This window comes from Schistocerca gregaria, chromosome 4 (genome assembly GCF_023897955.1).
Source record: "Schistocerca gregaria isolate iqSchGreg1 chromosome 4, iqSchGreg1.2, whole genome shotgun sequence".
Lineage (NCBI taxonomy): Eukaryota > Metazoa > Arthropoda > Insecta > Orthoptera > Acrididae > Schistocerca > Schistocerca gregaria.
In genome coordinates, this window is record NC_064923.1 from 180320112 (window position 1) to 180347889 (window position 27778).

The 27778-nt window shown below is 43.0% G+C and overlaps 2 protein-coding genes across 2 annotated transcripts in view; one reads left to right on the forward strand and one right to left on the reverse strand.

The window, feature by feature from the left end:
• LOC126268175 (opioid-binding protein/cell adhesion molecule homolog) overlaps positions 1-27778 on the forward strand; it is a 2429635-nt gene that overhangs the window by 1315089 nt on the left and 1086768 nt on the right. The window lies entirely within an intron of this gene.
• LOC126268172 (sodium-coupled monocarboxylate transporter 2-like) overlaps positions 1-27778 on the reverse strand; it is an 82391-nt gene that overhangs the window by 3810 nt on the left and 50803 nt on the right. The window contains exons 9-12 of the mRNA XM_049973763.1: positions 27646-27755; positions 14332-14515; positions 6762-6848; positions 30-196 (exon numbers count right to left, since the gene is read on the reverse strand). Coding sequence (XP_049829720.1) covers positions 30-196; positions 6762-6848; positions 14332-14515; positions 27646-27755 — 548 coding nt within the window. The remainder of the gene's footprint in view (positions 1-29; positions 197-6761; positions 6849-14331; positions 14516-27645; positions 27756-27778) is intronic.

Here is a 27778-nt window from a genome sequence, read left to right on the forward strand (position 1 = left end):
CATTGAATGCTGTAATGTGGGATCTTTACCTTGGCGTTGTGCTGGTGAACAAACCAGCTGTGACGTTGGCCGCACATCCGTCTGTAGTGGTGGGCAGCCATGGGTAGACTATGGTGCCAGTGGCCATAGCGTTCTGCGCTCCCACCAGGATCACTGATACAAGCACCATGCTCGCCAGGCCTCCGGCGATAGCGCCCTGCACACCCACGTGGTACTTAGAAAGTGCATCGGACATTTAGTGCGTAGTAGAGTAACAGTGTAACACATAGACGGCTAATCATAGTACTAACAATATTTTGTCGATTGAAACACTTCTCAATTTCAATAGTTGTTCCTAACTACATATATGACCATGCCGTAGCTTGAAACACGTTCCCACATTTGGTACAACTGTAATTTGCGGGAGTGGCTTCTGTAAATTCAAAAAAAGACTGCAACAAATGAAAAGTGAATACCATATCTTATAAATAAAATTAAATGGTAGGTTAAACTCTTATTACAGAACTGCCTAGACGAGAATGTCTGGACAAAATAGTCTCTCCTACTCCTCTAAAACTGTCGAGTTACTGATATTTGGAGGGACGTATAAATCTAGACGTAAAATAAAGAAATAACGTTGGATTCGGTTTACGAAAAACGCTTCGCTGTTTGCCCTGTTCGTATAAATAGTCTCACTTTTTTCGATGAATAATGACTACAGGCATAAAGCTTTGGATCTAATTGTAGCACATTAATTCTTTCTGGTGACAACGAAAACACGACGTCAGGTATCAGAACAATCCGCAAAAGAGCGTTGTCTCGGGTACTGCAATGGCCACTCAACGGGTTTTTATACGGAATGGATCAGTTGCAGCTATAAAATATACAGGCTGGTACAAAAAGTTACGGCCAAACTTTCAGGAAACATTCCTGACACACAAAGAAAGAAATTATGTTACGTGGACATGTGTCCGGAAACGCTTAATTTCCACGTTGGAGCTCATCTTATTACTTCTCTTCAAATCACACTAATCCGGAATGGAAACACACAGCAACAGAACGTACCAGCGTGACTTCAAACACTTTGTTACAGGAAATGTTCAAAATGTCTTCCGTTAGCGTGGAAACATGCATCCACCCTCCGTCGCATGGAATCCCTGATGCGCCGATGCAGCCCTGGAGAATGGCGTATTGTATCACAGCTGTCCACAATACGAGCACGAAGAGTCTCTACATTTGGTGCCAGGGTTGCGTAGACAAGAGCTTTCAAATGCCCCCATAAACGATAGTCAAGAGGGTGTAGGTCAGGAGAGCGTGGAGGCCATGGAATTGGTCCGCCTCTATCAATCCATCGGTCACCGAATCTGTTGTTGAGAAGCGTACGAACACTTCGACTGAAATGTGCAGGAGCTCCATCGTGCGTGAACCACATGTTGTGTCGTACTTGTAAAGGCACATGTTCTAGCAGCACAGGTAGAGTATCCCGTATGAAAGCATGGCGGTGAATCGAGGAAGTACAGTACATACTGACGAAACTAAAATGAGCTCTAACATGGAAATTAAGCGTCCACATAACATCTTTTCTTTGTGCGTGAGGAATGTTTCCTGAAAGTTTGGCCGTACCTCTTTGTAACATCCTGTAGATGATACTAGTGTGTTCTAGTAGTAATGAGAAGAGTGAAACATAACCAGCAAGTCAGTTATTTGAAACGTATCATCAGTCATTACGTTTATAACAATTACAGAATATATTTAATACGAAAAATGGGTAACCTCAGAAGGTCTATAACAGTGAACGTTTTTGTTACGTCAAAATATATGCACCACAGATTTGTGTTCTTCTGTCGACACATGAATATTGTAGAAGTTAAACATAGTCTGAAAGACGCAATAAAACATCAATGTACAGCATACTGTGGAACAGAATGCTAATAAGAAATCATGGACAAAAATATGTAAATGTATTATGCTGTAACAAGTCAAGACAAATCCAGGTAGTGCAGGTCCTTAATGTAGGTTTTGAAGGCATACCAGCCAATGAATTAGAGCTAGCTTGTCTTGTGTAACACGAAACTTGGAAAGAACAGAGCATCAGCAGAAACAGAAGCTTTCTCCTATCTAGGGAAGAACATTATAGAGTAGGAGCCGAAGAAATGGAGGAATGAAGACATTAACTGTAGACTGAAGCTAGCAAAGACGTCTTTCCTCAGTAAAATACCTTTACTGCACCCAGATTAAAAGTGTGGTGCATTATAAATGGAGAATCATTCACAGCAGTTGAAATTTAGTACTATGGCATATTCTCTAAGACAGATCTGTTGGTGTATAGTAAAGCGCACCACGCTATCTTTCGAGACCGAGATATGAACTACACCCTGGTCTATTGACTCCGTACGGCGTATTATTGACCGTGGGGTAGTGCACTGGCTAGCTTGAGTGTGGTTTTTAGACGATTTACAACTCTCGTTTAGCCACATGTCATGCTAGTGCCAAAATTCTACCTCAAACAACACGATGCAGAAACGGTTAAAATACGATTACGCACTAAACAATGTTTCCACTTGGAAACGTGAAGGGACACGCACAGCACAAAAGCGTACAGACCGACCTCATTTGTTGACTGTCAGAGACCGACGACGGCTGAAAAGCGTCGTAATGTGTAATAGGCAGTCATCTATCCAGACCATCACGCAGGAATTCCAAACTGCATTAGCATCCACTGCAAATACGATGAAAATTATGCAGGAGGTGAGAAAAGTTGGATTTCATGGTCGAGCGGCTACTCGTAAGAAAAACATCACGCCTGTAAATGCCAAATGACGCTTCGCTTGGTGTAAGGAGCGTAAACATTGGACAATTAAACAGTGGAAAAACGTTGTGTGGAGTGACGAATCACGGTACACAATGTGGCTATCCGATGGCAGGTTGTAGGTATTGAGAATGCCCGTGAACGTCATCTGCCAGCGTGTGTAGCGCCAACAGTAAAATTCGGAGGCGGTGGTGTTATGGTGTGGTCGTGTTTTTCATGGGAGGGACTTGCACCCCTTGTTGATTTGCATGGCACTATCACAGCACAGGCGTACAGTGATGTCTTAAGCACCTTCTTGCCTCCCACCGTTGAAGAGCGATTCGGGGATAGCGATTACATCTTTCAACACGATCGAGCACCGATTCATAATGCACGGTCTGTGGCGGAGTGGTTACACGACAATAACATCCCTGCAATCGAGTGGTCAGCACAGTCTTGACATGAATCCTACGGAAAACTTTTGGGATGTTTCGGAACGTCGATTTCGTGCCTGGCCTCACCGACCGAGATCGATACCTCCCCTCAGTGAACCACTCCGTGAAGAAAAAATTTTTAGTATCCATGTTGAAGAAAATTTAAACTGGAAAAGTACATTTTGGACTGCCTAAAAAATACTTAGTTCAGCCACATTTACACTTAAAGTGTAAAGTGGTACGGCCTCGTATCACTAGCAGTCGAGATGATAGGCATCTTATCCGCATGGCTGTAAAGGATCGTGCAGCCACGTCTCTATCCCTGAGTCAATAGATGGGGACGTTTGCAACACAACAACCAACTACACGAACAGTTCGACGACGTTTGTAGCAGCATGGACTATCAGCTCGGAGACCATGTCTGTGGTTACCCTTGACGCTGCATCACAGACAGGAGCGCTTGCGATGGTGTACCCAACGACAAATCTGGGTGCACGAATGGCAAAACGTCATTTTTTAGGATGAATACAGGTTCTGTTTACAGCATCATTGCATTCGTGTCCGGCGACATCGCGTTGAACGCACATTGCAAGCGTGTATTCGTCATCGCCATACTGGCGTATCACCCGGCTTCATGGTATGAGTGCCATTGGTTACACGTCTCGGTCACCTCTTGTTCGCATTGACGGCACTTTGAACAGTGGACGTTACATTTTAGATGTGTTACGTTCCGAGGCTCCATCCTTCATTCGATCCCTGCGAAACCCTACATTTCAGCAGGATAATGCACGGCCGCATGTTGCAGATCCTTTCTGGATACAGAAAATGTTCGACTGCTGCCTGGCCAGCACATTCTCCAGATCTCTCACCAACTGGAAACGTCTGGTCAATGGTGGCCGAGCAACTGGCTCGTCACAATACGCCAGGCACTACTCTTGATGAACTGTGGTATCGTGTTGAAGCTGCATAGGCAGCTGTACCTGTACACGCCATGCAAGCTCTGTTTGACTCAATGCCCAGGCATATCAAGGCCGTTATTACGGCCAGAGATTGTTGTTCTGGGTACTGATTTCTCGGGATCTATGCGCCAAAATTGCGTGAAATGTAATCACATGTCAGTTCTAGTACAATATATCTGTCCAATGAATACTCGTTTATCATCTGCATTTCTTCTTGGTGTAGCAATTTTAATGTCCAGTAGTGTATATTCCAAATGAACATCGTAATTTGGAATGCTGTCTTTCATGCAACTTGTATTGCCCATAAAAAACTACAAGTATTCATTAATATTTCATCATACAATTGGCCATCAGTCATAAACAGACGCAGTTTTTGTGCGTCACGGGTGTTCATGTGCAGTGGTTTAAAATGAAACAAGAGCAAAGTATTAGTAGTTCTAGAAGAGAAATTTAGAGTTTCATTCCACACTTTGTGAAGAAGTATTGTTCACTCATATACGAGTTAGTTCCAAAAATCAGATGTTCGATCGATTTTTGTGTATACCTCGTCTGGGAATCTTGTGAGAAATGTTTAACAATAGGCAGAGATTAAATCAGCTCGTCTCTTCACAGATTAATGTAGCATGCTTGAGAGGGTGTAGTGAAATTGCTGTATGATACACTACATACCCAGCTGATGAATACGAATGGTTCAAATGGTTCTTAGCGCTATGGGGCTTAACATCTGAGGTTGTCAGTCACCTAGAATTAGAACTACTTAGACTTCACTAACCTAAGGACTTCACGCACATCCATGTCCGAGGCAGGATTCCAACCTACGACCGTAGCGCCAGCGCGGTTCCGGACTGTGAAGCGCCTAGCACCGCTTGGTCACAGCGGCCGGCGAAGAATACGAATAAATAAAATATCATATACATTTATTTCTTGCAGCTATAGTTATAACTAACATGACACTTAAACCTGTTACATGCAAGTATCAATGCGAAATATGTCGGCAGCACCTGATCTGAGTGGTGTTGGTTCGACAACATTCGGTAGATTTGTCCTTTTTATGATTAACTCTTTTGGAAATATTCGTTGTTAAAACTACATTTACTACATTCTCATAAGAAATATTGTCTACTGAATCACAAAAGCATGCTAGTGAAAGTAATTCATTTGTCTTTTAGGTAAAAATTTTGGCAGCAGCAGTAGTATTATGTCAAGGATGTTTGAGCTCTGTGTTGTGTTGTGGATTTCGTATTGTTTCGATGTGATCAGGAAATAAACTAACAAACAGTGTGTAGAAAAATGAAACAAAGTGACATTTCTTAAATATGCAGAGGTATATAGCGAACGCCGAAATAGTTTGCAAGCAGGACATCTGTGCCCGAAACGAGACAGTATTACTTGACGACAAACAAATATATGTAAAACAACATTTACAAGACGTTTAACTTAAATACATGACCAATATAACCTTTTTCTTTTATTTATCATCAAGGAAATGATAAAATATGACACAAACTAAATCACAGAACGTTGCTGTGAGGATTGTGAACCAAAAATAACATTTAATAATCCTAATTTTTATCAAAATAAAATATGAGAAATGTCATAAGCGTTTCGGTGCTTCTCAAACTGCACCTGTTGGAAACGCTACAAGTGAAACGTTTTGCGTAAGTGATAGGTTTACTGAAACTTCCTGGCATATTAAAACTGTGTGGTAGAGCACTTGCCCGCGAAAGGCAAAGGTCCCGAGTTCGAGTCTCGGTCGGGCACACAGTTTTAATCTGACAGGAAGTTTCATATCAGCGCACACTCCGCTGCAGAGTGAAAATCTCATTCTGATAGGTTTACTGTTTACATTCAGAGCGCAGGTGTTCCAAAAGGAGTCACGCAATATTATACTTTCCATGACACGTACTCGCTATATCAGATAAACAAGAACTAGTGCGTTCTTTAGTCGACAGGCCAGACCAGTAATGAAAATCTGAGCTACGATACGTCTCCTAAAGATGACTTTCCTTATACATTTTGCGATTTCATTCTGCAACTCGATTTATTCTTTATATAATGTTATGAAATATTTTCGGAACATGGTGCACGGAATTTGCAGTATGTTTCGTGAAAGACATAGTTACACCATCATCTGCTCTGAAAAACTTCATAATTTTGTTACTAGTGCAGTCTATACATAAATCATCTTGTGTTACTGGTCACATAATCCATTATTGCACTTTGCTTTCTGGTGAATTACTTATAATTGCCTTAATTCTAAATAGGCGAATACAAATGTCGTTATTACACGTCTCTTTTTGCGAGCGTTAAATCGACAAGTCACAAGTTGATAAATAAACGTACTGCAGCTATTTCTAATTGCTTCATGTTATTTCAAAATGCTAGACTTACCACTATTGCGAATTTAAATACGTTAATAAGTTCGTAACGCAGACACTGCTAAGTATTTTCGTTATCTGTGTCCTTGTGTCCGATTTCATTACAATACTAAGTAGAAATATCACATTGTGGATCTAGGTTGCGATCCAGCGACAGAGAGCATGTAGTCACATTAGAGAAAGCAGGAGGGAGTGTTGTAAACGATGTGTGCCAGACACTCACCTTCCCGTTGGCCCAGGGGAACAGCATACCCAGGGTAAAGACCCCGAGTAGTGCACCGGAAGTCACGCCTGCGATGCTATAGCCCAGCTGCAACACAAAGGAGAGTCGTGAAGTACCAGTATCGGACAAGTAGAATGGCTGGTGGCCGTGGAAACTTATTGTATGTAATTCTGGATAGTTAATAAAAATCTTTCCTACCGCATGAAATGTAAGAGCAAGAAACTACGGTACTATTATTTTCCTGTTATTACCGAGTACTAGGGAATAGTTGTTTGGTGGAATTGCGCTCAGTAGTCACTTTACATCACCAACGTATGAAGGTCTGACCTGCTCTAAATGATTTCCAGCATCATTTAAAACGGCATGAACGTTTTCTGCTCTATTTAATTTCTTACTTTGGGAGGCCTCTCGTCAGCTATTTACGTTTCACGGAATTCTGTAACCCGGTAGTGGTTTCCGTTTTCCCGTGAAGAAATGTTTAAAAATGCGCACAAAAACGGTAAAATACTCTCTAAATTGATTTTTCCCAACGTTTGAAATGGGACCAATGGCTATGTTCGACGTCAACGTGCATTTATCAGTGGCAGAAAGCAGGTTACAGGACAGCCAGTGAAGGTATACAACGTGTGTCGGGGGGAGGGGGATGCGGAAAACAGTGCAGTCGTTGTCCTATTGAGAAAACGGATCAAGTTGTCTGACTTCCAAAAGGCTATGATCATTGACTTTCAGGCTAAGAGTGGAAGTATTTCCGTAATGGCTAAGTATGTAAGGTCTTCGTGTGCCCCCGTGGTTCAAGTGTACCGTGCAGAAGGGCGCTATCCAAAACCATTGCCGAGGAAACTGTGGTGCACCACAGGCCACGGATGACAAGGCTGAATGGCGGCTGCGGAGTATAAGGGCAACAGCAAAGTAAGGGACTGCTCAGATGAACCTAGGGGCTAACAGCAGCGTCTCCTCAACGACTTTTCAGTGAACGCTGGTGCATATGGGCCTCTGCAACAGGCTCCTGGTTCATCCACCCGGCCGGCCGGAGTGACAGTGCGGTTCTAGGAGCTACAGTCTGGAACCGGGTGACCGCTACGGTCGCAGGTTCGAATCCTGCCTCGGGCATGGATGTGTGTGATGTCCTTAGGTTAGTTAGGTTCAATTAGTTCTACGTTCTAGGCGACTGATGACCTCAGAAGTTAAGTCGCATAGTGCTCAGAGCCAATTGAACCATCATCCACCCATGTTCTGTTGACTGTAGTTCGTCGCCGACGAAGGCTGGAATTTGCACGACAGCACAGGAACCAAACGTTCACTGTGTACTTACAGGATCATTTTCAAATGAATTACGTGTACGACATGAAATGTCTGAAAGCGAATAGCCTGCGTCAATCGAGAGATCGTTTTGGTCTGAGGAATGTTTTCGTGGCATTCGCTGTGTGATCTCCTCGTTATGGAAGGGACAATGGATCGACACAAGTATGCGTCTATTCTTGGGGGCCACGTCCATCTCTGTACGCAGTCGGTTTCCTCTGCACGACGGCATCTACCAACAGAAAAATCCGATCTGTCACACAGCTCGCAGTGTACGTACGTGGTTCGAAAAACACTAGTATGAGTGTAAAGTACTGACCTGCCCACCAAACTCCCCCGATTTAACCCCAATCGAGAATATGGGACCATCGGGCTGTTCGCTCCATGGCAACAGCACTGCAATCTACGTGACCTGTTGTTGTTGCAGAATCCCATTCGCTCTCATCCTGGACGTCTTGCATCGATCCGCGCTGCAGAAGTTGGTTATTCTGGATTTTGACTAGTGGTCACATTAATGCGAGTGGACAGTGTATAATACTGAAGTAAAGTAAAACGTAACGCTCGTGTGAAATGAGTAATTCTATCGGAGAATTGAAAACATATTTGTTGGGAGACACTTGAGGAAACCGAATGCCATACTCCACTGGTCGTTATACAATCAGTATGATGGATAAGCGTGGGTCGTACGTAACAGGTCAGTGTGTAAGAGAGGTGGTAAGGACCCTGAAACAGAAGTCTTCAGAAGACTAACAAAACAGCTGTCACTGCTTCGTAAATTAGAAACCCGATATTTGAGGTGAGGTACGTAAAAAACATTGCCACCCACCACAGTGTAATACTCGCAACGATGAAGGGAATAAAAGCGTGTTGTGTAAGGAGGAATACTGACAGACATTCCTTATTCGATTTGTATGTTAAAGTGATAGGTAGGAGCCCGTACTCGTAAGAACTACTCTTAGCCATGCACTTAAGAGTGGTCCGTGAAGTACAAAGTGTGATTTTACTACGAGCCGTTATCGGCACATTCTCTGATGTTTTGCTGATCTTTGCCATTTCCAGTTTTAAATTTTCGGATGTATTAGTCAGACCAAGCAGATCAGCCCATGACGTGTTGCTTTCTGGTAAACGTAAAAAGTATTTTTTCAGTGGAATTGTACACGCATATTCCGTAGAAATGTCACGTAGGAGTCTAGAATGATATATCGTTTAACGATAGGTAATGAGTAAGGCAGCTAAATGTGCAGAATAACCACTAAACCAACAGCTCCTGAGGAGGGCTGCTGTGCAGCGGCAGTTTGCAAACCACACGGCACGGGCTAGAAAGACAAGTCAGGCCCTTAACGATGTGTTAAGAGACTGATCGATAGTGAGGAATGTACATAGAGTTCTAATACCTTGCGTGACACACTGACATTCCAGACATCTTCGCATAACAGTCGCGTATTTCAGTTTCTTATCACTAACATGATAACACATGTTGCATTTTACTTTTCTTACAATTTTTAGTGATTTCTAGCACATGTACAAGTCCCTTTTCGTTTCATGTGCTGGTGTCGTCGTATTCTTACTACCCCCATGCAGCAGTGATGCAAAGCAAGTGTTCACCCAATGAGTCACCAGATTTGCTCATCTCGGACGATTGCAGTACATACTTAACTGTAACGAATGCTGTTCAAGTACGAGGAGCATCTCATGTTTTTTCGGAAATTCAGGTTCTTGAGTACAATGGAGCACCATCCGTCGAACAACGTTTTTACCGCAAAGCGCTACAGCAGCAGACTGGTGTTACATATGCTGCATTCGAGTCATGGCATCATCCATCGTCCGCTAAAAAGTCTTGTTACTGTAGTGAATCTTAATAATAACACAACAGTAACAGTAATAACAACGGCAATAAAATAAACGTTTTTGGTACAAGACGTGTTTGTATAATGCAAAACGCAACACGTTCACTCGCAAGACAGTGAAGTGAACCAGGCCAGTATCGAACGCTCGTGGCGGGTTACAGACCATGGGTTGGTACACCAGCTTGCCTGAATGTGGTTTCTAGATGGTTTACCAAGCCCGTTTGGACAATGTGGGCTGATCCGCAAATACTGCCTTAGAAAAGTAACGCCTCTACCCTACGCAACATGTCGTCACCATAATCGCGGCGCTTCCTGTGTGAACAGTGGAGCATTTTGTCCCTTGACCATTCCGTTACAAAGGCACAAATGCTTACTCAGAGAGAGAGACACCACTGCTGAAACTCGGAATGCTTCGGCAAAATCGTGACAAACGGAATATGCGGCATCTGGGATGACTGCACATCAACAAGCTCACCAGGACCCGTATAAATGCTGACTGTCCAAACGACAAGTGGCGAAGTGGTATCGAAGCAGTCACTACTGCGGAACCGGGTTACATGAGAGATGACGCTCACCCCATCCCCTATCCCAATTTGTTGGAGCAGCTACACCATTTCGTCCATCACCCTATAAGAGAGCTTACCCGAGAATCCCGGAGCTACGCCAAAGGGCCGACTGTCGAACTGAGGCCCTTCCAACGCCGATCCACTCAGCTTCCACCAATGCCAGACGCAACCTGCCAGATGACAGATTCGTTCATAATGGGTTACTACCACACTCAACGCATGCCACGAAGACCACCAGTCCTTTCTAGCGGGTCGCCACGCCTGGAATTTCAGCAGGGAGGACGAGTACGCGTAATGGAATGACATCTGGGTCTCGTTGCTGAAGTCTTCCACATAACAGCGGACAACGTCAATCGACAACGGCCAATTGCACTCGGGTATTCAAAGCATGTGACGTCACGTCACTGCACGGGAGAACGCGGTATTTGACTGCCGCAGACAGTGGCAGGCTAGGGTGTGAATCGAATACTCGAAGAATCTACGACACCCCTTGAAAATGTTTACCTCAGATGGGAACGAGACGTTGTGCTCCCATTCGATACGGCGTACAAGCCCAAAACTTTTTACTGATTCTGACATTTCCGGCTTTGATAGTTTATATTTTACAATTATTGACTGGATCTGCCTACACTGAATACAATACACGTACAGTTACAATACGATAAAACACAGAGCAAGCTTTACACGATTCACAGACAGATAGCACACACAACATTTCTTCCTCAAGTTACGTTGACGACTGTGCCTTTAAGACGAGCATCTGGCCACGAAATTACACAATAAAATACAAAACTGAATACACCACCACGAATAACATAAGATCTGACAAATCCTCAAAACGGACCCGTATACTATTAGGGGGAAACGCTATGGAAAAGAACGATTAAGAACATATTCATGGCGAGGTGTAATAGACAAAATAAAGAAATCGTAATCACGTGAACAAATCTTCATTTCACGAAAAGAACATCTATGTTTTTTGACTTTACTTCGTCACGAATGTACTTCAATGATTACCATTATGACGATCTCTTTCTGAAGAGAATTTTTTCTAAATAACGATAAGAACCGTTTGGGGCCTAAAAATAAGAATTGACAATGTCGTCTTCCGCATTAACCATTTCACTAATACTGCTGCTCGACGTCTGAAAGTCGAAAGTGATATTTAGCAAACTCGTAAGAACTTAGAATCTCTGTGCATCGAAAACGCTGCAGAAGTAATATGTGCTACATCTAACCATGGATTAGGGCTGTGAGAAAGATGAGCAAAAACGCTGACGTGTCAGGATTATAGTTCCTTGCCAGTCACCGCTGGAGTACTGTTTCCTCTTCCTTCTTTTTTGACCCTGTTAATAAAAGTCGTGAGATTAGATTTTGTCAGAGGCTACATCAGTATCGTTCTGTCGAGTGATCACTTGAAACTTCACTTTATTAACCTCTTTGTTTCCGGCGAGAGAAAGAAACCATGGTTTTCGTTGACACAGGGCACCACATGAAATACGTAATGAGCCGTGTTTGTCCGACCTAACCCTGTTTTCAGAGCATAAAAAGTAAATTGCAGATGTCAGCGGTAACATAAGTGGAAACGCACCTGGCGACTCTTAGCAGACACCCCATGTGTATGGGATACTCCATAGTTTCAAATACTTTGGCTCCCATCTTCAACGGCAATGAAGTATAAGGCAGTCGTGGCTATGTAACAGTCAACAGCTTCCAAGAAATAGAATTTCTTTACTTAGTATCAGCGAAAAGTATGTTTAAATCACATACGTTTTTAGAATCGTAAATTTACTACAAGTAACTTCGCCATTGTCCACCTAATAGGCTCCTACCTCAAGTGGTTTAGTAAACAGCGGCTGGCATTGGAAAGGTCATTTAAAATGATAATCAAATTCCCTACACCCGTGTAGTTTTATTTTAAAATAGGATAAGATTATGGAAATTCAGACCTTAAGTGATCTTAAGTGCCTTCAGTTCTTTTTACACAGAACATGAATTAGTGACTGTTACGGTTAGACAGCATGTGAACCGCATACATGGCGTCGAAACATTCGAAGCAGCATATACTGATAAGACTGCTCAGATCTACAGGGCGAACCACAACTCAAAGAGGGGCAGTTCGGGGCTACTTTATATTTTGTTACAGGGTACCCGTATCCATCGTAGGTCCATTACAGAGTATGCTGTAGATATGCTTCATTCTGATTATTACCAGAAACACTGTTTTTTCTCTGTTGTTTCTTTGAAAAGACCTTCGTAATAGTCAAACAAACTGTAATATGCAATCACCAGAACGTACGACACAAAACCCAGAGTAATGCAACAATTGTCCGATCCAAAAGAACTGTGATGTTCTTGCCGTCCCAGCAATTTAACCTAGCTGCATAGTGCCGCACTTGTAGAGCATTTAATGAATCCACATACGAAATGCGTATCAGTCAACTCTTCATCGGTAAACAAACTCCTGCCACCTTCTGTCAGTGGAAACGTTCTACTAACACTGCTGGAAAAACAAACACGAGACAGAACCAAGCATTACGTAAAGTAAGTTCGTGAGCGAAGTGTCACTACGGTGAACTATTCCATTGTTTTGTCACTACCTTAAGGATTGGAGATGTTTCCAGAACGAAATATTCGCTGTGTAGCGGAGTGTGCCCTGACATGAAATTTCCTGGGAGATTAAAACTATGTACTGGACCGAAATTCGAACTCGGGACCTTTGCTTTTCGCGGCAAAGTGCTCTACCATCTGAGCTACCTTAGCGCGACTTACGACCTGTCCTCACAGCTTTAATTCCGCCAGTACCTCGTCTCCTACATTCCAAACTTCACAGAAGCTCTCCTAAAGCCCTTGCAGAACTAGCGCTCCTTCAGGGAGTTTCCTTGCAGAATTCTTTTTTTCTGTTATATTCGCGTATCGAGCGAGAAAAAACCGACTGTCTCTACGCCACGGCAGAAACCCGAATCTATTTTATCGTTTTCCTGTTATCTCAGGGTGTCATATTCGGTGAGGGAAATTACTATATAATCTCTCTCAAATACCGGTTTTATAAATTTACCTTATAGTCTTTCGCCCAAACAATGTCGCCTTTTTTTCAGGTACTCTCATCAGATTTCCAAAAGTATTTCGGTTTCACTTTCTCGAGCTCAGTTCTCACCTGTTTTGAGAGTGCATATTGATGTGTCGATGTCTGTTATTATGCGTACTTCACAAGGACTGTAACTCTCTCGTGCTCTCGTGCTCTCGTGCTGCTCAAGGATTAGTATCACTGCCATATTCTAGCGGATTTTCACTGACCACATGGCCCTCCATATCCGCATCCAGTGACGTCTGTGGGCTGAGGATGACACGGCGGCCGTTCGGTACCGTTGGCCTGTACGGGATGAGTTAAGTTTTAGTTTGAGGCACGCTTTCCCTCAGTCCGATCGATAAATGTAGCTGTAAGCTTTCCGATCGCCCTGTCCACTACCTGCACTTTGTGGTCAACCATTTTATATCATTTTATAAAAATTAATTTTTAATGTTTACTGGTGTGACGGGTTCTGTAACTGCATGGGCCTAGTAGAAAGCAAAGTAAGATGAACCCTACCTGCCTCAGTGAGCTACTAGGCTGTGTGATAGAAAGATAAATAATGGTCATTTGTTGTGCCCGCGAAATTTTCCTGCGTGTACAACCAATAACATTTTATATTGTTCACCAGCCGGCAAAGATTGCTACCACTGTGATTTTGAAAAAAATAATGCACGAATTTGAAAAATAATTACAGCTTCCATTATTCACACATACTGATATGCTTTCTAATGCAAAGTTTCTGAATGTAAGTAGTTTTGTAATTGGTGGAATATAGAAAGATGTACCTCGAGCACTGTACCAAGCCTCTCGACGACGAACACTAGAGCCACGCATATGACGCCCACCGCCAGCACTATGCCCTGCATGATGAAGTTCACCTTCTCGTCTGATATCTTGTCGGACACACGCGGCAGCACGAAGTCTTCGTAAATGGTACCGGAGAGGGAGTTGAGAGACCCAGACATGGAGCTGAAACAGATAAAAAACTGAAACAGTCACCCAGTCAAGCTAAGTAGAACTTACATACGTCAGAGGCAGTGCCAAATAAAGTATGGCCTTGCCTACCTTTTCTACATCTTGTGTCAGTGCATAAGTAGAACCACTGAAATGTTATAATAAAAATATTGTACTTTTTGAAGGACTTGCACCTCACATTTACTTCATTAACTCTAACGAAGGAAGGTGTTTATTGTATGTAATAGGCTTTAGAACACAAAACATTAATTTAGTATCATTTTGTTCTGGAGAGGCTAAATCGTGTTTGACGAAAGCATATAAATCTATGACTACACAAAGGCGCCGAATGTGAACAGGAATTACAAACCGAATATCTTACAGAAGGAAAAGAATTGTCTCCGGTCTATTAAATAAAAAAAGGAATAGATTATCAAAGAGGTTCGTACTGTATGTTGCTCTGTATGGTGCCGAAACGTGGATACTGTGCTGGGCAGAACAGAACAGTGTACAATCTTTCGAGATTTGGAGAAGAATGGAAGATATGAAATGTACATATAAAACAGGGAATGACATTCTGTTACACGGATGAGAGAGAAAAAACAAATGTTTTATCAGTTAATAGAAACAAAAAGAACTTACCGGCAATGGGTGAGCAGAGGATACATAATAAAGGATGTTCGAAAAGGAACTATGACTGTGAAGCAGACCAGCGGAGGAAAAAGATACGTCAGCAAGAAAAGATTACCATATTTAGTTACGGAAAGAATGCAGTATAGCTGGGACAACTGGAGAAAACTGAACTTTCATTGATGCATCTGAGTATGGAGAGAACAAATCTTCATCACTAACAGTAATAGGCCTTCTTATAGTAACTGAGCGTAAGGAACACTAAATACACTCCTGGGAATGGAAAAAAGAACACATTGACACCGGTGTGTGAGACCCACCATACTTGCTCCAGACACTGCGAGAGGGCTGTACAAGCAATGATCACACGCACGGCACAGCGGACACACCAGGAACCGCGGTGTTGGCCGTCGAATGGCGTTAGCTGCGCAGCATTTGTGCACCGCCGCCGTCAGTGTCAGCCAGTTTGCCGTGGCATCGGAGCTCCATCGCAGTCTTTAACACTGGTAGCATGCCGCGACAGCGTGCACGTGAACCGTATGTGCAGTTGACGGACTTTGAGCGAGGGCGTATAGTGGGCATGCGGAAGGCGGGATGGACGTACCGCCGAATTGCTCAACACGTGGGGCGTGAGGTCTCCACAGTACATCGATGTTGTCGCCAGTGGTCGGCGGAAGGTGCACGTGCCCGTCGACCTGGGACCGGACCGCAGCGACGCACGGATGCACGCCAAGACCGTAGGATCCTACACAGTGCCGTAGGGGACCGCACCGCCACTTCCCAGCAAATTAGGGACACTGTTGCTCCTGGGGTAGTGGCGAGGACCATTCGCAACCTTCTCCATGAAGCTGGGCTACGGTCCCCCACACCGTTAGGCCGTCTTCCGCTCACGCCCCAACATCGTGCAGCCCGCCTCCAGTGGTGTCGCTACAGGCGTGAATGGAGGGACGAATGTAGACGTGTCGTCTTCAGCGATGAGAGTCGCTTCTGCCTTGGTGCCAATGATGGTCGTATGCGTGTTTGGCGCCGTGCAGGTGAGTGCCACAATCAGGACTGCATACGACCGAGGCACTCAGGGCCAACACCCGGCATCATGGTGTGGGGAGCGATCTCCTACACTGGCCGTACACCTCTGGTGATCGTCGAGGGGACACTGAATAGTGCACGGTACATCCAAACCGTCATCGAACCCATCGTTCTACCATTCCTAGACCGGCAAGGGAACTTGCTATTCCAACAGGACAATGCACGTCCGCATGTATCCCGTGCCACCCAACGTGCTCTAGAAGGTGTAAGTCAACTACCCTGGCCAGCAAGATCTCCGGATCTGTCCCCCATTGAGCATGTTTGGGACTGGATGAAGCGTCGTCTCACGCGGTCTTCACGTCCAGCACGAACGCTGGTCCAACTGAGGCGCCAGGTGGAAATGGCATGGCAAGCCGTTCCACAGGACTACATCCAGCATCTCTACGATCGTCTCCATGGGAGAATAGCAGCCTGCATTGCTGCGAAAGGTGGATATACACTGTACTATTGCCGACATTGTGCATGCTCTGTTGCCTGTGTCTATGTGCCTGTGGTTCTGTCAGTGTGATCATGTGATGCATCTGACCCCAGGAATGTGTCAATAAAGTTTCTCCTTCCTGGGACAATGAATTCACGGTGTTCTTATTTCAATTTCCAGGAGTGTATATTCGTTGCATTATCTGTTGCAGTAATCAGGAAATTTATCTTTTAACCTATTTTTTCCCAGTTTGACGCATATGCAGAAACATGTTTAACTTCACAAAATACAGACAAAATTAACTAATACAAACCCATCATGCATGTGTTAAAGAACATTCACAAGTTCTATTTCGACGTTTTTATTGTTTTTTTTCTTTTTTTTTTACAAATAGTCTGACACTTCCTGAAAAAAAAAATTACTGAATACTTTGTGTTGCGAGTTCGCACCACTGGGAAGAAATGGTTAAATCCATTCCATTTTATGGAAGAAATAATAATCTACTTTTGGACGACTAGTGACGGTATCATTTTCAGAGCTCTATGATAAGATAGTTGAAACCAATGTTCCTTGTCAAACATCTCATTTGGTGTCAGGAAACTGAAACATTCCCTATCATACGTTGACGTTAGACTTTGGAAATTTACCTCGAAGCATTTCTGTGTTTGTTACAGATGTCTGTCGTATCTGCACTTATTTCTGCTGCTGTGTGCATATTATTGATTTTAAATCACTGTTCCTCATTAAGAGAGGGAATCCTAATCATCCGTGTGCGGAAAGTCACATTTAAGAAATACTGATAGACTGAATGAAATTTCATTTTTGATGTAGGTATCTTAAATTCTGCTGGATATCTTATCTATTTCTAAACGTGTCACTTGGTTTTGTTGTAGCTACTGATCAAATATAAAACTCAAGTCACGTTGGTGTTTTAGCTCCACTTCCGCTAAAAAAAGTTAAGTATTAAATGACAATGCAAACAATATGTTCTGAAGGATCATATTTCGTTAAAAATCTGATTGGCACTGATCCTGGTCTTCCCGCAGTAATCATTTATCGCGTATGTCTCTAATGACGTACGTAAATCGCTGTAATTTTTTGCCATAATTTTCGTCAGGAATTTTAATCTTTCACAAGTTGTGTTTACGTTGAAACGTTAGGGTGATGAAAGGACAGGAGAAATATGTGAAGAATTCTTTTAGTGCAGATAATTTTTTGTGAAAACTTTACGTAATTGTGTCAGAAAATGTTCTCAATGTTCAGACCGCATCGGCTCCAGCTTTCGAAGTCGTGCAGCAACCTCTTCGTCCGAAGATGACTGTCTTTTGGAAGGAATGTCTGACTCCTACATACAGGCGTTCAGATTTTTCGTTGGTCGTGTCACGTAGCTTGGGTTCAGACTTCTATTGACATGCTGTCATCACCTGATGGGTATGTCAATTGAATTTATTGGAATTAGTTAATCTGGTAAAATAGGACTAATATCTCTAAGAACGAACTGAGTGCTGAACCCCTAAGAATCTGAAATTTTTGTGAAAAGTGGAAACTGACAGAGGCCAATTCCAGATTTTAAAATGGGAAGATTGAACAAAGTAAGGGTTGTTGAGTTATGTCCCCGAAGGTGATCTTGCTTTTGTCGAAATGCTTACTCAATTATGTCATTAATAACACTTACCTACAGTTAAAAATAACATTATTGTAGTCGGGAGAAAGGTATTCCGACGGCTCGAATTTTCAAATATGTATTGGTATTTCTGATCTGACAGTACAAAAATATATGATATTTAAAACAAAACTAATCATCGTGTTTATTAATTATTGTAAAGTACACTATTGTATAACTGGTAGATGTTTAAAATGCTATCCGGCAAATTCCAATCACATCGGCAATTTTAATACCCCATAACTCTAACAATTATCGAGATTGTGTCAGTAAAAAATAGAGCAACGTCAATATTGTGGTTTTATCAATTCTACGTAGTTTCCTCCCCACATAAACATATAACACAGAACGTTCATACAACTGTTCGAAACTGTTATAAAAGCCCTTCTTTGAGATAACAAGTTTGTTGGCTTGGCCATCCTCCGCAGCATGCGCCGAAATACCTGATTTGTAAATAAAACCACCTTTTCTTTCTGCAACTGAATATATTTTTCCCTGGCGCGTTTCTCCTTTTTCTTGCTCTAAGGCATCTTTAGTGGGATAGTTTGCTGTGATCGTCGTTTCCTCTCATCTGGCCCGGAGATCGCACTAATTCTTTATTTCCGAAACTTAAGCACAATTTTGTATTGAGAACTTTTTCACACTGTTCACCATGTTTCTCCGTCTTTAATGTGTAGCATACTATCATTCTTTTGCCACTAGATATAGCTATTTGATCTAACACATCACTTTTAACAAGGTAAATATTGTAACTTCATTATGTGTTACAATATTTACGTTGTTAAAAGCACAGTGTTCGAACTAATAGCTACATCTAGTGGCAAAAAATAACACTACACCACACAAAAAAGAAGGAGAAACATGTGAACAGTGTGAAAAAGTTCGCAATTCAAAGTTGTGCTTATATTTCGGAAATAAAGTAGTAGTGCAACCTTCGGACCAGATGGGAGGAAATGCAGATCACAGCAAACTACCCCACTGATGATTCCTTAGAGCAACAAAAAGGCGAAACGCGGCTGGAAAAAATAAATTCAATTGCAGCAAGAAAAGGAGGTTTTATTTACAAAACAAGTACTTCTTTGACATATTTCTCAAGTTGAGTATCCGTTATCTCGTCAAGAGTTTTCATCCGAATACATGCCGTTTGAAGTTTGTGGTTGGTCATGTCTCGTCACCCCCTCATTTTTCCAGAAATAATTGTCTACGTTTTGCATTTCAATGAAGTCGCGGTAGACGTCCACGCGTTCTTGTTTTTGTTCGGGCATCAAGGTGTGCGGGACAAACTTTGCGCAAACTTTTCTCTCCTTAGAAATATTGATTTAGAGATGTCGCTATTCTGCGAATGTGACATACTGCCGTCGTACGTCCACTACCTGACACTTCATGCTCACAACTGATAGGTCACATGCGCTTCTATTGGTTACAGTTGTTGATTCGAACTAGCTAAATACGTAATTTCGTAGGTTTCGCGGCCAGAGTCAGTCGACATGAAAGTTTTCTGGGTTTGGTACCGCGTCATAATGTAAAAAACTACTGCAGCCATAGAAAAGCCAACGTTTCGGCCACGATTGCAGCGGCCTTCTTCTGGGTCTAATCAGAAGAATTCCGCTGCAATGGTGGCCGAAACGTTGGCTTTTCTATAGCAGCAGTAGTTTTTTACATTATGACGCGGTACCAAACCCAGAAAACTTTTATGTCGACTAGCTAAATACACTTATGTCCCAGGAATAAAATCAGTCGTGGAATTTATTGGATGGATGTTGTAAACATGGGTACTCGAGAAACATCGCTCTTGCTGACATCCAGTGGAAAAATTATTAGATCCAGCATTCCACATCAGCTCGCGGAGTAAAATAATTTTTGTGCAAATCTTACTGAAAGACTTGCCCGCTGCCTGCCCTTAGGATTAAGAAAAGCAAATCAGGGGTAGGAAAGTCAGTCACGGTGACCGTCTTTTCTAGTCCAGATAAGAAGAAAATTTTGGTTTCAAGTCTCTGATCACTACTCGTCACGGATCCTGGGCACCCTGATTGAGACGTTTTGAAAGTAGTTTTAACCCTGGAATATGTAGCGTCCTGGTCAGTACATGTTGCTGAAAAACCTAATATTAATTGAAATAAAACTGCAAGAAATATTCTCCTTCTGGCCACAATATTAAACAGTTGCGTTTAAAAACGTCCATTAAGCTTACAAAATGACAGTGTCTCTTCTTAATTGTTGTTCAGACCATTACCACAAGGATTTTTTTGAAACCGTTAAATAGAGGAATACGAGACCAAAAGGTTGCAGACAGAAGTGTTTTTCGAAGTTCTGTTTATTTCCAAATCCGAAAATCTCGATTTTGCTTCGTCCAGCTTTCGTTAAATTGCAGAAAATTAAGAATTCACTGTTCAGTTCGCCCGTGGAGGTTTGGGTGCAACAGACTATAATTGAAAAATATCGGGCGCTCCTATTTCGAACATACGTGTGTTAAAGGTATCCAATTGCGATGTTTGAATTAGTTTCACAAGTACTGTAGTAGCTTACAGGCTTTGAGATATACGAATTTACCTTGTAAAGTAGAATAATCTCCTCTGAACGAACATATATGTAGCCATTAACAGTTCTAAAAGCTATGCTTCGTAGAAGCTTCGATATTTGAGTAACAAAATTTACTCACCCTGCAAAAAAACACTTTCACTCAGCTAGTAGAGCGAAGTTATTGTGAGTCCTCAGTAGATGGCAGTACTCAGCCTCCGCTCTAGCAAGAATGGTTTCCGAGAAACGTGCTCTGCGGAACCGTGGGCCGTGCTTCAACGTGACCTGGTGTTCCCTACTGATCGGTGAATGTTATTGGAAGCGTTTATTGCCAGACTCGTGTTCAATGTCTGTACCACTCCACTGCCAAATCGATGCAGATAATAGTTGACAGCTTCTCTTTATCCAGTCAGACGGGGTGAAAATTCACAGTTGAAAAGTGAGTAATGAAACGCTCTGTAGGTATCCATCCACACTGCACAACAGTATTATATGGCCACTTTTTTTGAAACTCGGTCACTTTTATCCGAACAGTGTAGAACTTCGAAATCTGACTCGAAGGTGCCTACGCCCTGTATAGGCGCATGAAAGTGGCGCCCTGCGAGATCATCTGCAGGTTCGGCGACACTTCAGGCTGTCGACATGTGCCAAAAAGAAGCCAGAGCTCAGAAGTCCATGTGAGGAATTAATGATGTCACACTGGCACCACGTTTCACCATAATCCTGCTAAACGCCATCGTCGCCTTGTCATACTACGGGGAAGGTCGTTGTGAGTCCCGTTATCCGCGTATCACTCCTCTTGACGCCCAGGCGACGGAGGTCTAAATCGTGATGCCCAGCGTTGCAAATCACTCGGATTTCTTATGGATGGCCAAGGGAAACGTTTCAGATACATTTTCGCTTGGAATCCACACGAAAAGGCTTGACGGGTTGCATGAAGGCCGTCAATAAAACTACTCGTTCCATTGTCGTGCTGATTTTCACACGTTTCGCTGGCGAAAACGATATTTTTGATCCGAATCCGATTAGCACGTTTATGCTTTCTCAGTCCTCCCTTTTTGAGCTCTCCTCTTGCTTGTGCACGAGTGGGTACGACTCTGACACATGCAGAAATCAAACAGCACAAGGCCCCTCTAATACCTCTAGTTCATCACTATCATCTTGGAGAATTCAAAAATGACTCTGCAGAGACATCCATCACACATCACTATATACCAGCAGGAAGTACCCTTTGTACATTCCTCACATCACCCTTCCGGTTAGCAGGCGCTATTATTGAAAGGGTGCCCGTCATGCCAACGGACAGGAATCGGCGTATCAGTGATCTTTTTAAAGTGCTCAACAAAGATGCTCAGTTGCCATCGATGATTTCGCCGAATTTTGGCACGTTAGTCGTAGCATTTGTCACTTTATTAACATGAGTGATGGGGGCAGAAGAGTGATGAAAATCGTCACGTTCGTATTTCGTCAACGGGCTTTAATGGTTCCATCCTGTACACCATTGCATAAACTGCGGCCACGTTAAATTCCCAAAGTGTGAGATTACCTTCAATATGTTTGCAGCTACACGATGTATTTACGGAAGGGTTGATTTCTCCAGGGGGTTGTCGGTAGTCTCAAAGGTTGTCAAGAACGTCGTCCTGTTGCATATCACACAGCAAACTGTCTTTTAGATAGCGAAATTTGAAAATGAACACCTGAAGGGAATGGGTTGTTTCATTCATGCCCTTTATGACATCTTCTAATTCCTGATTCTGAACAGCGATATCTCCGAAATATTGTCCTAAGCTGCTCGTTAGAATACCACATAATTTCAATGCTGGACATGCGTAGCAGAGGTATAACGAGGACTGGTGGTGTGACGACGTTTCCATGGTGTGACACGTCTACGATGGGGCGGGGCAAAACTTTGGTGAAACTTTGTTCCAAATTGATGTCATCTCTCCTTACAACTCAGATAAACTGAGCTCCGGCCTTATCTTGGCACATATAGACAAACTGATGTTTGAAGCATCGGCGAGCCCGGGAGTGACGTCACAAAGCGCCACGCCCTTGCTCCTCTACTGATGATTTTTGAGCCAAATTTCGAACTTTTGCGTCGCAATGGTACTAAACGATAGGTTTTCAAAAAATTGATCTTTTTGCGCAAGTTAATTTTCAGGAAAATTCCCTTGTACGACCAGTGTAAAGGAATATGTACATTGCTAACAGTGCAATTGGTCACCTTCAACTGGCTTTAGCAACTACCGCCGATTATCGCACCAACAAAACAGGAATACCGTTACAAGCCAACATGAAAGGGAAGCACATTATATAGAAGTCTCCAGTTTGCATGGACACACATGAATTTTATTGGAATGAAATAAGCCTAGCGAAGTCCCTGAGTTCTATGTGATGCCACCGCAACCTATTCAGGGCGTTGAACTCTAGGTCTCTCTCTTTCCGTGACACGTCCACGTTCACGAATCCGCCAGACACGCCGAGAAAAACAGGAAAATTCTAGATAGCGTTGCACAGCCGCACCAAAGAACTCACTTTGGATTCTCCCTGGATTCGCACTGCACTACGTCATTTGGATGATGACGAAGGGTCAGCTATTCCGGAATTCTGATGCACACAATGAAGACAGCACCTCAACCCCAGAAGGCATTCAATTCCTGCATCACACAAGGACTGCTAGTCAACCTTTCCCTTCGGAGGCCTCAGACTGGTCTATAAAATTACTCGATATACGAGCATCAGATGTGTTAGGTATAGGGTTGGGTTGTTTGGGGAAGGAGACCAGACAGCGAGGTCATCGGTCTCATCGGATTAGGGACCATCCCGGCAATTGCCTGGAGCGAGTTAGGGAAATCACGGAAAACCTAAATCAGGATGGCCGGAGGCGGGATTGAACCGTCGTCCTCCCCAAATGCGAGTCCAGTGTTTAACCACTGCGCCACCTCGCTCGGTCGTTAGGTATAGATATGCCAACTATTAGTGAGATGTGGAAATATGTGCCACAGCGGGACTCGAAGCCGTATTTTCTCCATATTGTGAGCGGTCGCCTTAAGCCTTTCTGTTATGCATGCGTGCCTCCTGGACCTACCTGAACTTTTATATATCACGCCGTTTACATTCCTTTTCCTCAGTGTGGAATGCGGAAGTCTACATCGCAATATCGAAGTGGAAGTTTGTGTCAGTCCAGAAGGTATGCAGGGATAGCCGAAATGCTTAAGGCGACCGTTCGTGATAAGTAGGAAAGCCGGGTTCGCTCCGGTTAGCTATGTCACTAATAGGAGGTACAAATACTCTGAAAGCTGGTGATGCATATTCCCATTCAGCGAATTAATTTCCGACTGCTGTCAAAAGTCATTAATGCCTGTTCGCCCAAACGTGCAACTAAATATACAGATAAGCCTTTCAACTTATCAGAATCGGGTGCAGAATGTAGGCATTCTCATTGGCCACTTTCTGTTGCCTAGCGGCAGAACATTAAGGGCTGTAGGACGTCAAACGGGCCGAGTTGGAGCAGGGCATTTTTATTTCCACTGTCTGTACTTTTACAAAGAAATTCATAAAACTTTAACTTCATGACCGGGAAGGTTTCGGGATTCATACTCATTGTAGTGGAAGCTCAAAAACGTAACAAAACATATTTTTTACATGTGAAATTTCATCATTTTTTCACTTACTACTGGCTTCATTTGTTGCTATAGGTACACTTTTTTTTCCTATGTAAGAGAGATTCTTCGATGACTTTTGTACAGCATACAAACCATAGTTACAGGTGTATGAAACTGTAGAAGTTATTTAATTTATGAAAAAATGAATGTACTGTTACATTTTAAACTTCATGTTTATAAAAAACTCAAGATATATAGTTAATTATCTCAATTTTTCCATTGTTTTTAATAGATTTGGAAAATTATAGAGTTTCATACACCTGTAACTACTGTTTGTATGCTATGGAAAATTCATCGAAGAATCTCTCTTACTTAGGAAGGAAAGTGTACCTATAGCACCAAATGCCAGTAATAAGTGAAAAAATGGTGAAATATCACATGTAAAAAAAGGTATTTTGCTACGTGTTTGAACCCCCATTGCGATGAGTGTGAGCCCTCAATCCTTCCTGGTCATGGTGACAAAGTTTTATGAATTTATTTTTAAAGTGTAGACAGTGGAAATTAAAATGACCTGTGGTGACTCTCCTGCTCCCAGTCAACCCGTTTGACGTCCTGCTCCCCTTAAGCTCTATTTCTGTAACGGGTATGGCAAATGACGACCGTCACTGGGGAGGTAATCACCCTTAACGTCCATCTTGTAGCCCAGTCGCATTAGTGAAAAACTAGGCCCAGCAACTCCAGACTGAAACAAGCTTCCTTCCCCCAGGACACGACCTAGTCGTAATTTGCAGCCTTCATCTGAAAATGAGATGTTACAATAGTGGCCGACTATCCTCATTGGTCTATCATTTGAGGTTTTTCAGCATCTTCGTGACGCTCTCCATTGTATGAAGCAATCCTGTGACCATTAATGCTGTCATTCTTTGTATACGTTCAAGATACCGTACTGGTAATATTCGGTATGAGACCCACACACTTGAGCTATATTCTAGTGCTGGTCGAATGTTGCAGACTACAGAGACTGTGTTACAGCCAAGATGAAAATTAGAATTTTCCTTCAATGTATTTTCCCAGTTTCCTATTATGAGCCAGTTTTCCACTTGCCTTACCTGTAGGAGAGCCTAGGTCATCATTTCATTTCACACCCTCACTAATTATTACACTCATGTATTTGTATGAGTTGACTCGATTTGGGACGCACTGAGATTCTAATCATAATGTAATACTAATACGTTTGTTTGCGTGGCCATCTTCCGAAGCAGCTGTTAAAATCTGTTGCTGTAGGTTATCCGCTGGCAGCAGTCTAACTAAAAAGAATTACTGCAGACGCGTTTCGCTTTTATTTATACAGGGTGTCCCAGCTATCTTGTCCACCCAAAATATCTCTGGAACAATAACAGCTATTGGAAAACGACTTTCACCGGTATCAATCTTGGGCTGGGGCCCATGAATGTACATACTCGGAAACATTCTAAAACGAAAGCATATTTGATTTTTAACACAAACTTTTGCTTTTTAAGAGGACCTCCTATAATTTTTCTTCAGCAATCCATAGCATGACAAAGCACACACACAATGGCGTTGATTGCATCGCAATATTCCCATTACATCCCGAGATAGCGAGACGCGAAATTGACGCTTGAAACACCCAACATGCGCTGCTAGCTCACGTCCTGAAGCTCAGGCGTGAACCCCATGCTGCCCGTAATCGCGATGTGATTGACATGTGTAATCACACCTCCATATTTATGAAAAGGTCCGAAACGAATAATACGGTCATCCCGATTACGGGCAGCATGGGGTTCACGCCTGAGCCTCAGGACGTGCGCTAGAAGCGCATGTCGGGTGTTTCAAGCGTCAATTTCGCGTCTCGCTATCTCGGGATGTAATGGGAATGTTGCGATGCAATCAAAGCCATTGTGCATGTCCTTTGTCATGCTATGGATTGCTGAAGAAAAAATATAGGAGGTCCATTTAAAAAAGCATAAGTTTGTATTAAAAAACACATATGCTTTCGTTTTAGAATGTTTCAAAATATGTACATTCATGGGCCCCAGTCCAAGATTGATACCGGTGAAAGTCGTTTTCCAATAGCTGTTATTGTTCCAGAGATATTTTGGGTGGACAAGATAGCTGGGACACCCTGTATAGCATCTTCCGTGGTTGTTGGCGTTTCCGTACACATACTAATCCTTGTCTCCTTGCCAGCAGAGGTTAGTGAAGAAAGGCTTCATTTAACATTTGTACTTGGCAGTTTCTGGCATTCTGCAGCATTTCCTGTGCTGTGTTATTTACACTTCACTTTCTTAAACTGTTGATAATTCACCACTGCCACACTGCTTTTGCTTTTTGTTCCAGTGCGAATGAAACACTTGCTAAAGCATCCAAAATCGTAAGTTTCTTTGCTGATCACTGTGTTAAATGAAACTTCCTGGCAGATTAAAACTGTATGCCGGACCAGGACTCTATCATCTGAGCTACCCAAGCACACAACTTTACTTCTGCCAGTATCGCGTCTCCTACGTTCCAAACTTTACAGAAGCTCTCCTGTAAATCTTGCAGAGCTAGCACTCCTGTAAGGAAGAATACAGCGGAGACACGGCTGAGCCACAGCCTGGGGGGATGTTTCCAGAATGAGATTTTCACTGTGCAGCAGTGTGTGCGCTGATATGAAACTTCCTGGCAGATTAAAACTGTGTGCCCGACCGAGACTCGAACTGGGGACCTTTGCCTTTCGCGGGCAAGTGCTCTACCATATGAGGTGCCGAGTTCGAGTCTCGATCCGACACACAGTTTTAATCTGTCAGGAAGTTTCATATCAGAGCACACTCTGCTGCAGAGTGAAAATTTCATTCTGGCACTCTGCTAAATGTTGAACCCATGCATATTTCGAATCCAATCTAACTGGACAGACAATCGCTTTCCCTGTGTGCCAGTCGTGAACTCGGACGTGCCATTCTTAAGCACGTATCCGAGTGTGGCATACAGAAGGTGAGATACAGAGACGCAGCACTGAGTAGGTTTGCAGTTCAGCCCTGGGACGGGTCTGGTCTGTGATTACTATTAATACTGTCTGCCATGTCATTAATAAACAACTTGATCAGTAACCATATCAACAAAGCTCGACGATTGTCCCTCCAAGATAATTTTCTGCGTCGTCAGTACTAAGAAACACGCAATTTGTTTACTACCCTATGTGACGAAATGTGGCAAAACTGATTCTTACCTTAAGGCTGCGCTGAAAATACCAGCGACGAAGAGACCAGGCAGTCCAGGTACAGCCGTGGAGACTTGCATCACGTAGTAGGGCAGCAGCTGGTCCGGCCTCGATATCGCCTGCAGCACCAAGGCACACACTC